General features: G+C 42.2%; 1 protein-coding gene across 1 annotated transcript in view; it reads left to right on the forward strand.

Annotated features, from left to right (window-relative positions):
- Positions 1-16339, forward strand: part of OBSCN (obscurin, cytoskeletal calmodulin and titin-interacting RhoGEF) — a 230805-nt gene that overhangs the window by 91534 nt on the left and 122932 nt on the right. Inside the window, 7 exon segments of the mRNA XM_087917128.1 lie at positions 2929-3195; positions 3809-4075; positions 5249-5515; positions 7987-8253; positions 9819-10091; positions 11783-12049; positions 13948-14223. Coding sequence (XP_087773254.1) covers positions 2929-3195; positions 3809-4075; positions 5249-5515; positions 7987-8253; positions 9819-10091; positions 11783-12049; positions 13948-14223 — 1884 coding nt within the window.

Here is a 16339-nt window from a genome sequence, read left to right on the forward strand (position 1 = left end):
ATATATATATATACATACATACATATATACATACATACATACATACATACATACATACATACATACACATATACGTAGATCTTTGGTTGTTCGGGTTTTCTCCCATGTATATATATATACCTGCATTGCTGAGCGACCTTGAGAGGAGTCTGGGGGACGAGGAGTTGAATCTGAGAGGTGAACCTGATTTATTAGAAGTTTCAGAGACCTCTTCCTTTTCTGGAACTTCCTCCCTGATTGCACCTCAGGTGTTAACTGTTAATCAGGAAATTGTATCAGAGGATTCCAGCTGTGATGAAACTGCCGGATGCTGGCTGGATGCCAGAACTAGGAGAAGATTGAGACGTCAATCTCAATTAGAAAAGAGATATCCAGCAAAGGATTAATTAATGAGACTAACACGTCCTTTCTTAGAGGATATAAGGGAGCGCATGACTGTGAGATATTTGCTGGAGCTCACAACTTCTGAGCGCAATTATACCATAGTCCCAAAGACCCTCTTCCTCCATGTATGGTTCTGCCACCGGAAGCTTTGGCTGTTATTCAGGACCTGGTGGATTTGAGGGCTCGAGTAAGAGAAGTGCAGCGCGTAGACGCTTGGTCACAGCAAAGGATGGGGGAAATTGGACCTGACTCCCCATGGACTCTAGAGGAGGGCTTGCTACGGCATCGAGGACTATTGTATGTACCCACCAGGATGCTTAGAGCCCTCATCATGACTCAATGTCACGACAATCCTGCTGCTGGCCATTTTGGCTACTTTAAAACTCTTCACCTCGTCACACGGACTTTTTGGTGGCCGCGAGTCCGACATGATGTTTTTTCTTATGTCACCTCTTGTATTATGTGTCGACAAGCGAAGACTGCATCGGGTGCGCCTCCTGGATTCCTTCAACCACTGCCGACTCCGGGTAGACCATGGGGGGCGATCTCCATGGACTTTCTGATGCACTTACCCTCGTCATCAGGGTATATGACGGGACTCGTGGTGGTTGACATGCTCACTAAGATGGCTCATTTTATCCCTTGTCAGAGGTTGCCATCGGCTTGCACTACTGCCCAGTTATTTCTGCAGCATGTTTTTCATTTACATGGTCTGCCGGACAGGGTGGTTTCGGATCGCGGTGTCCAGTTTACTGCTCGGTTTTGGAAGAATCTCATGGCGGTTTTACAAGTGCAGGTGTGTTTGGCGTCAGCGCACCATCCAGAGACTGAGAAAGTGATTGGCATCCTCACCCTGAGATGTTTTGTCAATCATCGGCAGAATGATTGGGTGACTTATCTCCCTTTGGTGGAGTTTGCCTTTAATAATTCGCAGCATACATCTACTCGCATAACGCTGTTTTATGTGAATGTGGGCTACCATCCATGCTTTTTCCCGTTGTCAATTGTGGACTCCCTGGTCCCAGAAACGTGAGAATTTCTCGAGGAGTTGCAATCGGTTCACCGATTAGTGGCGCAACAACTGGAATGGGCGAAGGAGGACTACAAACGGTTTGCAGATCATTCACGTTGGGCGACGCCTCCGCTAGCTGTGGGCGACAAGGTGTGGTTATCCACAAAGCACCTTCGGGTCGATCGCCCGATTAAGAAGTTGGACCACCGATTAAGAAGTTGGACCACCGCTTCATTGGTCCATTCCCTATTGAGGCGGTCGTCAATCCCGTTGCGTATCGACTCACCCTGCTGCGCTCCATGCATATTCATCCGGTTTTCCACTGTTCCCTTCTGGTTCCTGACTCCCCATTGTGAACCGTTCTCCCGAAGGTGCGATTTCTCCATTGGTACCCAGCGATGAGACCATCGCTGATGATACAGTTGTCGGAGTTCAGGATTCTCGCTGGTTGAAAGGACGCTTTCAGTACCTCCTCGGGAGGATCGCAGATGGCATGGAGGTTTTCTCTTGGGTGGATGCTTCCATGGTTCGTGCTGCGGAACTTATCCGGAAGTTCCATGAACACTTCCTGTCGAAACCGCATCCAGCTCGTCAGACTCGGGGGAAGGGCCCTGCAGTGAGGGATAGTGTTGTGACTCTGAGACTTGAACCTGATCAGTCAGCAGATGTGGCCTCGAGTGAGGAAGAAGATCTGGCATTGAGATTCGAGCCTACATTGCTGAGCGACCTTGAGAGGAGTCTGGGGGATGAGGAGTTGACTCTGAGAGATGAACCTGATTTATTAGAAGTTTCAGAGACCTCTTCCTTTTCTGGAACTTCCTCCCTGATTGCACCTCAGGTGTTAACTGTTAATCAGGAAATTGTATCAGAGGATTCCAGCTGTGATGAAACTGCCGGATGCTGGCTGGATGCCAGAACTAGGAGAAGATTGAGACGTCAACCTCAATTAGAAAAGAGACATCCAGCAAAGGATTAATTAATGAGACTAACACGTCCTTTCTTAGAGGATATAAGGGAGCGCATGACTGTGAGATATTTGCTGGAAAACAAAGTGAATCTTGCCTGGGAAAGACTTGCGTTTGATTTACTGCGTTGTGAGCTTTACAGAATTGCCGGACAGATTCTAGGAGGATTGTCAAAGGACTGTGATAACAGAGCAATTAATCTCCTGACTCCGGTTTTGTTTACACAAAGTATTTGAACTATATTACTCGAAGTTTCATCTGTGGATACAGATGGAAGAGAACATATATATATATGGTTGGACAATGGATATTTGATGTGTGTGTATGTGTATGTGTGTATATGTATATGTACCTCCTTCTCCTAGAAACTGGGAGATTATGTACACACACACACCACCACCACACCACACCATACCATACCATACCACACCACACATCAAACATCCATCGGTCCTGTACAACCAATTTTTCCCAAGATTCCATTTTTCAGAAATTGGTAAGAACTACCACTTAATGAAAGAACTGTATTTTTTAAAAAACTTACTTCTGTTCATTTTGACCTTCCAGTCCAGAAGCCTGAATTCACGCAGCAACTGAAGGATGAGAAAGTGGATGAGGGCACCACAGTCAGATTTCGTTGTGAGGTGACAGTCCCTAAAGCCCCAGCAGAATGGCGCAAAGATGGTGCAAAAATCCATGCTAGTCCCAAATATGACATCAGACAAGATGGTGGCGTCCGTGATTTGCTCATTCATAACTTGGAACCCCAAGACAGCGGAGAGTATTCGTGCATTGTTGGAGACCAAACCACGTCTGCCACATTATCTGTGCAAGGTATGTGTTTTTTAAATTGGATTAGAACTCACAATCTCCTGGTGATTGGCCTAAAGTCACCCACCAGTTTTTATGCGTAAAGTGGACTAGAACTCTCAGTGTCTTGGAAGGTAGCTCAAATTTACCTAGCTGGCTTTCATGGATAAACTGAGACTAAAACCCTCTCAGTCGCCTGGTGCTTGGCCCAAAGTCACCCAGCCAGCTTCCATGGCTAAAGTGGGACTAGAACTCCCAATCTCCCAGTTTCTAGGAGGAGGAGGTAATCAGAGAAAAATATAAAAAAATAAAATATGACAGGGATGATAAGATGAAAGAGATGAAATTCATATATATATTGGTATATATATGGTTGGTCAATGGATATTTGATGTTTGTGTGTATGTGTATGTTTGTGTAAGTATATGTACCTCGTCCTCCTAGAAACCAGGAATTATGTGTGTGGGGGGGTGTTTGTGTGTGTACGTACACACACACACCACACATCAAATATCCATTGGTCCTGTACAACCAATTTTTCCCAAGATTCCATTTTTCAGAAATAGGTGAGAACTGACACTTAATGAAAGAATTGTATTTTTTTAAAAACTTACTTCTGTTCATTTTGACCTTCCAGTCCAGAAGCCTGAATTCACGCAGCGACTGAAGGATGAGAAAGTGGATGAGGGCACCACAGTCAGATTTCGTTGTGAGGTGACAGTCCCTAAAGCCCCAGCAGAATGGCGCAAAGATGGTGCAAAAATCCATGCTAGTCCCAAATATGACATCAGACAAGATGGTGGCATCCGTGATTTGCTCATTCATAACTTGGAACCCCAAGACAGCGGAGAGTATTCGTGCATTGTTGGAGACCAAACCACGTCTGCCACATTATCTGTGCAAGGTATGTGCTTTTTTATAAAGTGGTTCTGTCAGGGAATTGCACAGCTGGTGTTCAAATAGAGTCAGAGAGGCTGGCATGAACTTGTTGTTTGATATAAGCAAATACATTTTAGATCAATATAGTATAGTATATAGTATAATATAGCAAAGTAGTTTGTCAGGCAAACAGGAACATGATAAGGTAAATCAACACAGCAGGAACATTCTGTTGCTAAACAAGGTAGTTGTTAACTGATTTGCGCACATTTTTAGAATCATTTTACTGTGAATATTGCAGTTGTTAAATGACTCTATTGATTTTGCTCCCATTGATCCCATTGATTTTGCTTGTCAGAAGCTTGTTGGGAAGGTCTCAAATGATGATCACACGAACCAGGGACACCACAACCATCGTAAATATATGCCTATTGTCACGCACCCAAATTTTGATCATACTGTATGATGTAATGGTCATAAGTGCAAGGACCAGATTTGAGTCACTTTTTCAATGCTGTTGTAAATTTGTATGGTTGCTAAATGAATGTTTGTAAGTCAAGGACTCCCTGTAATTTTGTTAATACAGAAAGAGAGAGTGGAGGGAGGAGAGAGGGAGGGAAAGAGAGTTGTTAAGTGAGTTGTGCCCAATCTTAAGAAGATTTTTTGGTCATCTTTGTGATGCAATTCATTGCAGTTGTTAAATGAATCAGGCGGTTGTTAAGTGAATCTGGATTTCCCTGTTGACTTTGCTTTTCAGAAGCTGGCTAGGAAGGTTAAATAGGGATTCTGCAGCTGTCATAAATACGTCCCAGTTTCATCAGTAGAAGTTTTATAGAAGAGACTGGACAGCCATTTGTTTGGAATGGGATAGGACTCCTGCTTGACCAGCGGATTGGATTAGAAGGGAGGGATTCCACTGGAAGGGACTCCCTTCCCACCGTATTATACCCTATTTTATGACTTATATATGAATCTCATCTATCTCATCTAAGGGCCACATTGCTTTCAGGAATGTCTATGAAATGTATAATATTTTCCCACTAACAGTACTTCCTGGGACATACAAACATCCATCGGTCCTATATAACCAACTTTTCCCAGCATTTATTTTTCAGAAGTTGGTGCGAACTGCCACTTAATGAAAGAACTGTATTAAAAAAATATATCTGTCATTTCTGCCATCATTTTGACCCCACAGCTCTCAAGCCTGAATTTGTACAGCGCCTGAAGGATGAGAAAGTGGATGAGGGCAGTACGGTCAAATTTCACTGTGAGGTGACAGTCCCTAAAGCCCCAGCAGAATGGCGCAAAGATGGTGCAAAAATCCATGCTGGTCCCAAATATGACATCAGACAAGATGGTGGCATCCATGATTTACTCATTCATAACTTGGAAGCCCAAGACAGCGGAAAGTATTCGTGCATTGTTGGAGACCAAACCACATCTGCCACATTATCTGTGCAAGGTATGAGTTTTTTAAAGCAAACTGGAACTCACCATCACTTGGAAGTTGGCTCAAAGTCACCCAGCCAGCTTTCATGGTTAATGCAAGACTAGAACTCCCAATTTCCCAATTTTGAGGAGGAGGAGGAGGAGGAGAAAGAGGAGGTGGAGAGGGTAAATTGTGGGGTCCTTAGTACTCTCTAAACTTTGTTGATTTCTTACAGACGTTTCATGACCCAACTAGATACCATTATCAGTGCTACCGTAGTAGGAAGGGGAGTGTGCAGAGAGGAGGAGGAAGACTGTAAGATTTCTGGTGCTCTCTTTTTGAAAGGGTTTGCACCCTATAGGTAGGACAAGAATGGGGACAAGAATGTCTGTCACTAAGCAGGACAGTTGTTAAGTGATTTCTGTCCATTTTAGGAATAGTTTTACCATAGTCATTAAGTGAATCATTGAAGATAAGCGAATCATGAGGTCATTAAGTGAATCTGGCTTCCCCTATTGACTTTGCTTGTGGGAAGCTATGCAGATCACAAATGGTGATCACATGAGCCTGGGACACCGCAACCGTTGTAAATCCATGCCAATTGCCAAGACTACAAATTTTGATCATGTGACTGTAGGGATGCTGCAATGGTCATAAGACAAGGATCAGATTGTAAGGTACTTTTTTCAGGGCTGTTGTAATTTTGGACGGTTACTAAATGACGTTGAGGAGTCCCTGTATTTTAATGATTTAGTATGGATTTAATTGAATGGAAGTCTGCTTCTCTCCCTTAGCTTTTCAACATTTAATTAAGTGGACGATGCTTGATGAAGGAAGAGTTGAATTTTTAATCTGCATGTTTTTGAATGCAGCATTGCATAATATACTGTACATTTCCAAATCAATCTGTGGAATTTTCTCTGGAGACCCTTTCAGCAGTAAAAGACATTACAGGTAGTCCTTGACTTACAGCCATTCACTTAGTCACTGTTCAAAGTTACAATGGTGCTGAAAAAAGGCACTTATTACCATTTTTCACGCTTACAACTGCTGCAGCATCCCCTTGGTCACATGATCAAAATTCAGATGGTTGGCAACTGACATGTATTTATGACGATTGCAGATTTATATGGTTGCCTTTTGTGACCTTCTGAATAAAATCAATGGAGAGGCCAGATTCACTTTGTAACCATGTTACTAACCCAATAAGTGCAGTGATTCACTCATGTGTCAAGAAAGGTCATAAAATGGGGCAAAATTCATTTAAAAAATGCCTCAGTTAGCAATAGAAATTTTGGGCTCAATTGTGATTATAAGTTGAGGACTACCTATATTTGGATATGGTAAAATTATGACTTGATAGGCCCTTGCGATTGATTACAAACTCAAAACCCCAAATTCAAGGAAATTTATGTCTGATTTTTGATATTTTAACAACTTTCACTTACTATCATAGCCATAGAGACCTTCTGAATATGTTGTTTGTTGTTCTGAAGGCTCAAAATAATTTTATTAGTTATGAAATTTGTCTATGGACCATCAGACTTGTGTGATTCTGTGACATATGAGCACAAAAAGACACATTTCAATTGGAATTTGATTCTGCTTCATACTACCTTTTAGGTTTTAATCACCTTTAGTTAAAGTTTTTAAAAAATAAATACAGGTACCACGTTTGAAACCGGAAGTTGGCTTCTCTCTGCGATGTTATTGACAATATAGAAAAAGAGGGATTTAAATTTTGTTCTTTGTGCATCAACTGGGCAATTCTGCTCAGATATGTCTCTGAAATTAAATGGAAATAAACTCTTCTAAAGGTTCCACAATTAGCCTCACAATAGCGTTGTGCAAATATTCAGCTGAATTTTATTTCTGAATTGAGTTGACTTTTCCAAGTAGAATTGCAAAGCTGTTGTGAGCTGTCAAATCAAATTTATTTTTTTTAAAAAAATCTGTTTTCTGCCATTTGCGGCACAGCTAATCAAAGACCTTGCAATGTCTGAAATGAATCAGTGTCTTCTGAATAGAACAAATGAATCAATTAATCTTTGGTCTGATTCACACAGACCTTCAAGGTAGTTGGTCGCCTCGATAGAAGACCATATTTGTAGCTCAGGGTTGAATTCTGGGGTCCTTGGTGCTCTCTGATCTTGGCGGTTTTCTTGCAGATGTTTCATGACCCAGCTAGGAAACATGGTCAGTGCTAAAAGAGAGGGGGGTTTGCGGAGAGGAGGAGGAGGAGGAGGAGGAGAAAGGTGCAGGGAGAAGGAGAGGGAGAAGGAGAAGAAGACTGTAGGGTTATTGTGAGCTTGGAAGTTTTATTGCCGATGTTTCATTATTCAACTATATAACATCATCAGTGCCAGAAGAGATTGGCTTTGTGGGGAAGAATGTGGAGCCCTTGGTGCTCTCTGAGCTTGATGGAAGCTTAGTTAACAATCTCTGAGCTTCATAGCAGTAAGGTCACATGTTTTACTTTCTCCCATTCCTTTTGACCCCCACAGTCCTCAAAGCTGAATTCACACAACGTCTGAAGGATGAGAAAGCAGAAGAGGGAAGCACAGCCAGATTACACTGTGAGATCACAGTCACTAAAGCCCCCGTGGAATGGCACAAAGATGGTGTAAGAATCCACGCTAGCCCCAAATATGACATCCAACAGGATGGGGGCATCCATGAGTTACTCATTCATAACTTGCAACTCCAAGACAGCGGTGAATATTCATGTAGCATTGGAGACCAAACCACGTCTGCCACGTTATCTGTGCAAGGTACGTTGTTGTTGTTTTTTTAAGCAGACTACAACTCCCTGTCTCCTGGTGATTGCCCCAAAGTTACTTAGACAGTTTTCATGGCTAAAGCAGGTCTAGAACTCCCTATCTCCTGGTGATTGCACAAAGTTACTTAGACAGTTTTCATGGCTAAGGCAGGTCTAGAACTCCCTGTCTCCTGGTGATTGCCCCAAAGTTACTTAGACATGGCTTTTTCATGGCTAAAGCAGATCTAGAACTCCCTGTCTCCTGATGATTGCGCCAAACTCACCCAGCTGGTTTTCATGCCTAAGTATGGACTAGAACTCCCAGTCTCCCAGTTTCTAGCCTGATGCCTTCATTACTAGAGCAAACTGGCTCTCATAAAACAAGCCTGGTGTTTTACTTCTTCAGTTTGCAGGATTCTGTATCCCGTTTTTCCTAGCATGAAATCTGATTTATGAGACTTCTTTGATATTTGCTTCCTTGGATGGGGTTTGCTTTGTGGAGGATGGTCAATGTCTTTTGACATGACAGGTAAAACCCGAAGCACCATTTCAATCAAGTAGTCCTTTGGTTTTGGTTTTTACTTCAAGTTGACCTCTGCAGCTTTAATACAGGTAGTCCTCGACTTACAACCAAAATCGACCCCAAGTTTTCTATTGCTAAGTGAGGAATTTGTTAAGTGAGTTTTGAGTTTCCCATTTCATGGCTTTTCTTGAGACATTTGTTAAATGAATTGCTGCAGTTGTTAAGCTCATCACAGAGTTGTTAAGTGAATGTGGCTTCCCTATTGATTTTGCTTGTCAGAAGATCACAAAAAGGGATCATGTGAGCCCAGGACACGTCATAAATATGAGTCAGTTGCCAAATATCTGAATTTGGATCATGTGACCATGGGGATGCAGCAATGGTCGTAAGCATGAAAAATGGTCATGTCACTTTTTTTCAGTTCCATTGTAACTTTGAATGGTCACTAAATGATGCAACATTTTTGTTTCTTGCGTGAAGTACAGAATACATCCTGGTAAGATACAGATAATCCTCAACTTACAACCATTCATTTTGTGACCATTCGAAGTTACAATGGTACTGAAAAAAGAGACTTGTGACTAGTCCTCACACTTATGACCATTGCACCATTTCCCACAGTCAGGTGATCAAAAGTTAGGCGCTGGCATCTGGCATGAATTTATTATGGAGGGGGCTGTATATAAGTCTAAGTGCTATTATGATGGTTGCAGCTTCCCAAGGTCATGGGATCACCATTTAAATCTTCTCAGCCTCCTTCGACAAGCAGTGGTGGAAAGCTGGATTCATTTAATAACAGTGTGATTCACTTTAAAACTGCAATGATTCACTGAACAGCTGTAGTCAAAAAGATCATTTGATTGGGCAAGACTCACTTAAAAACCTTCTTGCTTATTAGCAATGAAAATTATTGTCCCAATTCTGGTTGTAACTCGAAGAATGCCTGTAGTTAACTGAGACCAAACCCACAGCTGAATTCCACTTGGGATGAGATATAGGTGGTGGTTTATGGTCTATGTTGTCACTGTCACTGATGGATCTTGTGGCCTTTGTAGAAGTGGACATCACCATCATCAAGGGACTGAAAAGTGCAGAGGTCTTGGAAGAGGAAGAAGTCACCTTTGAGTGCGAAGTCTCCCATGACAACGCAAAAGATGTGGAGTGGAAACTGCAAGATTTGTCGCTTCAAAACAATCAGATGAATGAGATCTCAGTCGAGAGAGGACGGGTGCACAAGTTGACACTCCGCAACGTCACCCAGCAGGATTCTGGCATAGTCACCTTCCGGGTGGGACCGTATACCTCCACAGCGAGGCTCAGAGTGGACGGTATGACAAGTTCTATCAAAAGAATTGTGATCAGATATGGTTAAGCATCTCAGTTGTGTTGATGGGTTACGCGGAAGGGGATGATGTCAGGAAAACAGGTTAAAGAAAATGACAGTACGAACAATTCGTCAGTGGAAGAGCTTCCCTTCAGAAGTGTTGGATGCTCCATCACTTAAGGTTTTCAAGAACAGATTGGGTAGCCATTTGTTCAGAATGGTATAGAGTCTTCATATAATATCATAATATCTTCATTAATGACTTAGGTGAGGGAATAGAAGGGGAACTTACCAAATTTGCAGATGACGCTAAGCTGGCAGGAATAGCTAACACCCAAAAAGACAGGCTCAAGATCCAGAGGGAACTTGACAAACTAGAACACTGGACCATATCTAATAAAATGAAATTCAATGCAGAGAAAAGTAAAGTCCTACAGTTAGGCAAGAAAAACCAAAAGGACACATATAGACTGGGTGAAACCAGACTCAATAGCAGGAACTGTGAGAGGGATCTTGCAGTCTTGTGGACAACCAGTTAAATATGAGCCAGCAGTATGCAGCAGCAGCCAAAAAAGCTAATGCAATCCTAAGTTGTACTAACAGAGGGATGCAGTCAAGATCAAGGGAAGTACTAATACCACTCTATAAAGCCTTAGTAAGACCACACCTAGAGTACTGCATCCAGTTTTGGTCACCACACTATAAAAAAGATGTTGAGACTCTAGAAAAAGTGCTGAGAAGAGCAACCAGGATGATTAGGGGACTGGAGGCTAAAACATACAACGAACAGTTGCAGGAACTGGGCTTGGCTAGTCTACTAAAGAGAAGGACCAGGGGAGACATGATAGTGGTCTTCCAATATTTGAGGGGCTGCCACAGAGAGGAGGAAGGGGTCAAGCTATTTTCTAAAACCACCTGATGGGCAGACAAGGAATAATGGATGGAAACTGAACAGGGAGAGATTTAACCTGGAAATAAGGAGAAACTTTCTGATAGTGAGAACAATCAACCCATGGAACAGAAGTTGCCCTCGGAAGTTGTGGGAGCGCCATCACTTGAGACTTTCAAGAAGAGATTGGACTCCCATTTGTCAGAAGTGGTATAGGGTCTTCCGCTTGGGCGGGTGGTTGAACTAGATGACCTACAAGGTCCCTTCCAACTCATTATCTGTATCTTGACCAAGGGGTTGGACTAGAAGACCTCCAAGGTACCTTCCAACTCTGTTATTCTGTATTCTATCAACAGATGAACTATGCTCACATATCTATTCCACCTATATTATATTTTATTTTATTTAGTAAATTTATATGCTTCCCATTGCCCTGATGAAGTGATTCTGGATGGCTCACAAGCTGTAAAAAGATAAATATAAAAACTATTAAAACTGTTTAAAAAGCTATGCAAATTCATATATGTGTGTATGTGTGTGTGTGTGTCTGTCTGTCTGTCTATAACTGAATTCTAGACAGATAAAGTTCTCTGTGCATGTATGTGCTTGTCAGTCTGTGTAACTCTGACCTCAAGTTATTTTTTGAAATTTACACATACCTAAAATCACCTCGCTTCCAAAATAGGATTTCAGTTTAAATCCTATTTACATGAGAAGTTTGCAAGTGAACTCTGGTTTATTTTCTCTCTCTTTTTTTTGTTTTATTTGCCAGTTCTTGTAAATGTTTTATTCACTTTCCATTCCAGCCCCGCATCCTGACTTCCAGCAAGAGCTGAGCAACTTAGAATTGCAAGAAGGCAGCACCGCTTTCCTCAAATGCGAAGTCTCTATGCTCAACGTCTCTGCTATCTGGAAAAAAGGCTCGGAAGTCATCGCTCCGAGCGCCAAGTACGAGATCAGTCAGCATGGAACGACCCATATTTTAAAGATTTATGGTGTAACTCGAAGAGATTCTGGAAAATATATTTGCGACATTGGACATGGGAGAAGCATGGCCACATTATCAGTGGAAGGTAAATGACTGATTAATCAAAACTCAGTATACAGGTAGTCTTAAACTTACAACAGTTCATTTACTGACTGTTTGAAGTTACAATTAACATTTAAAAAATTGATCGTTACAGCCATCTCCATAGTCTTTTTATCAAAATTCAGGTGGTTGGCAACTGACTCATATTTATGACGGTCGCTGTGTCTCAGGGGTCATGTGATCCCCTTTTGCGACCTTCTGACAAACAAAATCAATGGGGAAACTGGATCTGCTTAACAACCATGTTACCAACTTAACAACTGCAGAGATTCACTTAACCACCATGGCAAGAAAGTTTGTAAAAGGTGACAAAGTTCACCTAACAAATGTCCCAATTAGTAACATGAATTTTTAGCACAATGATGGTTGTAAGTTGAGAACTATCTGTAGTTTTAATCCTTATAGGTGTCTGTGTTAATGAGCTTTCATTCTAAAATACACAGCTGCTCCTAAAGGTAGCCCTTGAATTACAACCACAATTGGGTCCAGCATTTTTGTTGTTAAGTGATTCATGCCTGATTTTATGATGTTATCAAGCAAGTTACTGCAGTTTAGCAAGTGATGTGGTTGGTCATTAAGTGAATCTGTGTTTCCCATTTTGCATGTTGAAAGACAACTAGGAAATTTGCAAATGGTGATTAAGCTCAAAATATCCATTGCTAAGCAAGATGGTTCTTAAGTGAATTTTGTCCCACTTTATAACCTTTCCTGCCCCAGTTGTTAAATGAATCACTGCCATTATTAAGTTACAACTGTTAAGTGAATCTGGCTTCCCCACTGACTTCTCTTGTCAGAAAGTCAGAAAAGGGGATTGTGTGACCCCTGGGACGTTGTTCAACTCATGGGTATCTGTGAGATATGGATGCTGTCTTCAGAACAATGAAAACAACACTATGCGGTTGAGCCATATTCTTTGCTTCAAGCTGTATTCTTTCTAAAAATGACATGTACACAAGGTCATACATGTGTGCAAAAGAGGTAGAGGATGTGCTGCATGGACATGATGTCTTATTAGCATCCTTTATCATAAACAGCCAGTTTTGTTAAGGCAGCAAGCTAGAAACTGGGAGAGTGTGACTTCTAGTTCCGCATTAGGCATGAAAGCTGGCTGGGTGACATCAGGCCAAACGCCAGGACAGTGGGAATTCTAGTCTTACCTTAGGCTATTTACAAATAGCTCAAGGCAGCAAACATATTCAACATACTGTCCTCCTCCAATTCCCCCAATTTCCCACACAATAATCACCGCTGTGAGGTAGTTCTGGTTGAGGGAGAGTGACTTATTCCAGGCGACACATATTTTAAGGCATTGACTAGAACTTACAATTTCCTTGTGACTGGCCCAAAGTCATTCAGCCAGCATTCTTGCCTAGGTTGGGGCTAGAATTTACTGTCTCCTTGTGATTGGCCCAAAGTCACCCAGCCAGCATTCTTGCCCAAGATAGGACTAGGATTCACTGTCACCCGGTGATTGGCTAAATGTCACCCAGCTGGCTTTCATGCCTAATGCCACACTAGAACTCACATCTCTGGGTGCTTGTCCAGTCACCCAGCTGGCTTTTGTGCCTAAGGCAGAACTAGAACTCACTCTCCCCCAGTAATTGGTTGAAAGTCATTCAGCTGACCTTCAGGCCTAATGTGGGACTAGAACTCACCATCTCTTGGTGCTTACCTAGTTGGCTTTCATGTCTAGAATTCACCACCTCCGTTTCTAGCCTGGTGCCTTGACCAACAGGCCACCTGGCTCTCCTTTTTCTTATTTTCCAAGATAGTTTTCCTCCTCCTGTTCTTCCTCCCACTCCTCACCTTGCATAAGAAGCCTATAACACGCATCACATCTATGACAAAAGCTCACCCCTCTCTCTTCTTTCCCCGGGGTAGCTCTCTCAGCCCGTCCAGCGCTTTTTCAAGTCCAGCTGGAAAACCAGGAGGTCAAGGAAGGCGCAACGATCACCCTGGCCACTGCGCTCACAAAACCTGATGTGCCTGTCCAGTGGATGAAAGGCTCTGCCCAACTGCAGCCAAGTCACAAGTATGAGATGAGACAAAAGGCATCTTATGTGGAGCTGCTGATCCATGATGCACAAGTGGAGGATGCAGGCCACTATACCTGTCAAACCGAGGATCAACAGACCACTGCATCTGTGCTTGTCAAAGGTCAGGGGGAGTCAATTTTGCTCACCTGAGATCAGACACGAATGACCGGACCCATACATGAAGTATTCAAAATAGCTACTTTATTTTATATATTTATTTGTAGGGTCTTTGATAAATGTATGTATATATATTTATGTATGTATGTATGTATTTATTTATTTACTTTGACGAGCAATTATAAGATAACAGGTATAAGTATATACATAGTTATGAATACATGAAATGGGTACATATAAGAAAAATAAAAAGAATCAATAGGACAGGGACAGTAGGCACGTTGGTGCGCTTATGCACACCGCCTACAGACCTCTTAGGAAAGGAGTGAGGTCACTAGTAGACAGTCTAAGGTTAAAGTTTGTGGGGTTTGGGGAAGAAACCACAGAGTCAGGTAGAGTATTCCAGACATTGACCCCTCTGTTGCTGAAGTCGTATTTCCTACAATCAAGTTTGGTGCGGTTAACCTTGAGTTTGTATCTATTGTGTGCTCTTGTATTGTTATGGTTGAAGCTGAAGTATTCATTGACAGGTAGGACATTGCAATATATGATTTTATATACTGTACTTAGATCCAGGGGTGGGATTCAAATTTTTAACAACTGGTTCTATGACTGTGGCTTAGTTGGTGTGTGTGGCTTGGTGGTCACCTGACTGGGTGGACATGGCTTGGTGGTTATGTTATTGGCTGGGTGTAGCCAACTCAACATCACTCACATCGAGGCACGCATCTCCTCGCCTGACCTCTCATGACTGTGGGGATGCTGCAACAGTTGTAAGTGTGAAAAATGGTCATAAGGCACTTTTTTCAGTGCCATTGTAAGTTTGCATGGTCCCTCCACACAAGCAAAGTACCAGCAAAGGAGGGAAAAAAACTCCAGAGAAGTTCCAGAGACAAGAAGTCCAGTCCTGCCAAGAGTGTAAAAAGGGTTAACGGAGAGGCAGTTTCTGTAAGCAACACCAGAATGTTTCCTTCCTGCCTTCTTTACAGGATTAGGCCAGTAATTTCTTCTAACAACCGGTTCTCCAAACTGCTTACAATGTTAACAACCGGTTCTAGCAAATAGGTGCAAACTGTAAAATCCCACCCCTGCTTAGATCGGACCGAAGGCGGCGCAGTTCTAGGTTTTCTAGCTCTAGAATTTCAAGTCTGGTGGCATAAGGTATTCTGCAATGAGTAGAGGAGCGGAGAACTCTTCTTGTGAAATATTTCTGGACTTTCTCAACTGTGCTAATATCAGATACGTAATGTGGGTTCCAGACTGATGAGCTGTATTCGAGTATTGGTCTAGCAAATGTTTTGTATGCTCTAGTTAGTAGTGTGATATTACCAGAGAAAAAGCTACATAGGATTAGGTTAACAACTCTTAATGCCTTTTTGGCTATGTAGTTACAGTGGGCTCTAGCACTTAGATCAATGGAGATAAGTATTCCAAGGTCCTTGACAGAGCTTGGATCATCAACAAGGTCTTGACTATTCAGCTTGTATTTTATTTTCTGATTTTTTTTGGCCAATATGTAAGACAGAGCATTTATTTGTTGAGATTTGAAGTTGCCATTTGACCATTCTGATACATAGTCAAGGTCTTTTTGAAGGGTCGCAGTATTGTCTGTGGTGTTGAATAGCTTTACATCATCAGCAAAGAGAACGCAGTTGCTCTTTATATGATCACAGAGGTCATTTATGATCTCTGAACTTGGTCATTTTCTTGCAGATATTACAAGACCCAACTAGGGAACATCATTAGTGCTAGAAGGGAGTGAGGTTTATAGAGGAGGAGGAGGAAGACATCTGTGAGTTCTTGATGCTCTCTGAGCCTCGTTGTTTTTTTGCAGATTTTTTCTTGCAGATGGGATGATGTTACCAAGTTGAATCGTGAAGCATCTGCAAGAAGACAACAAAATTCAAAAAGCCCTAAGGACCAATGGTCCTGTCTCCCCCCCCTCCCGCTCCTCCCCTTCTCCCTCCTCCTTCTCTCTGCAATCACCACTCCCTTGTAATATTGATGAGGTTAACTGGTTGGGTCATGAAATGTCTGCAAGAAAACCATTAAGCTCAAAAAGCATCAAGGATCACACCCTCTTTCTCCTCTTCCTCCTCTCCATAATCACCACTCTCTTG

The sequence above is a fragment of the Pseudonaja textilis genome, chromosome Z (genome assembly GCF_049901715.1).
Source record: "Pseudonaja textilis isolate UNSWEBS1 chromosome Z, rPseTex1.2, whole genome shotgun sequence".
Classification (NCBI taxonomy): Eukaryota; Metazoa; Chordata; class Lepidosauria; order Squamata; family Elapidae; genus Pseudonaja; species Pseudonaja textilis.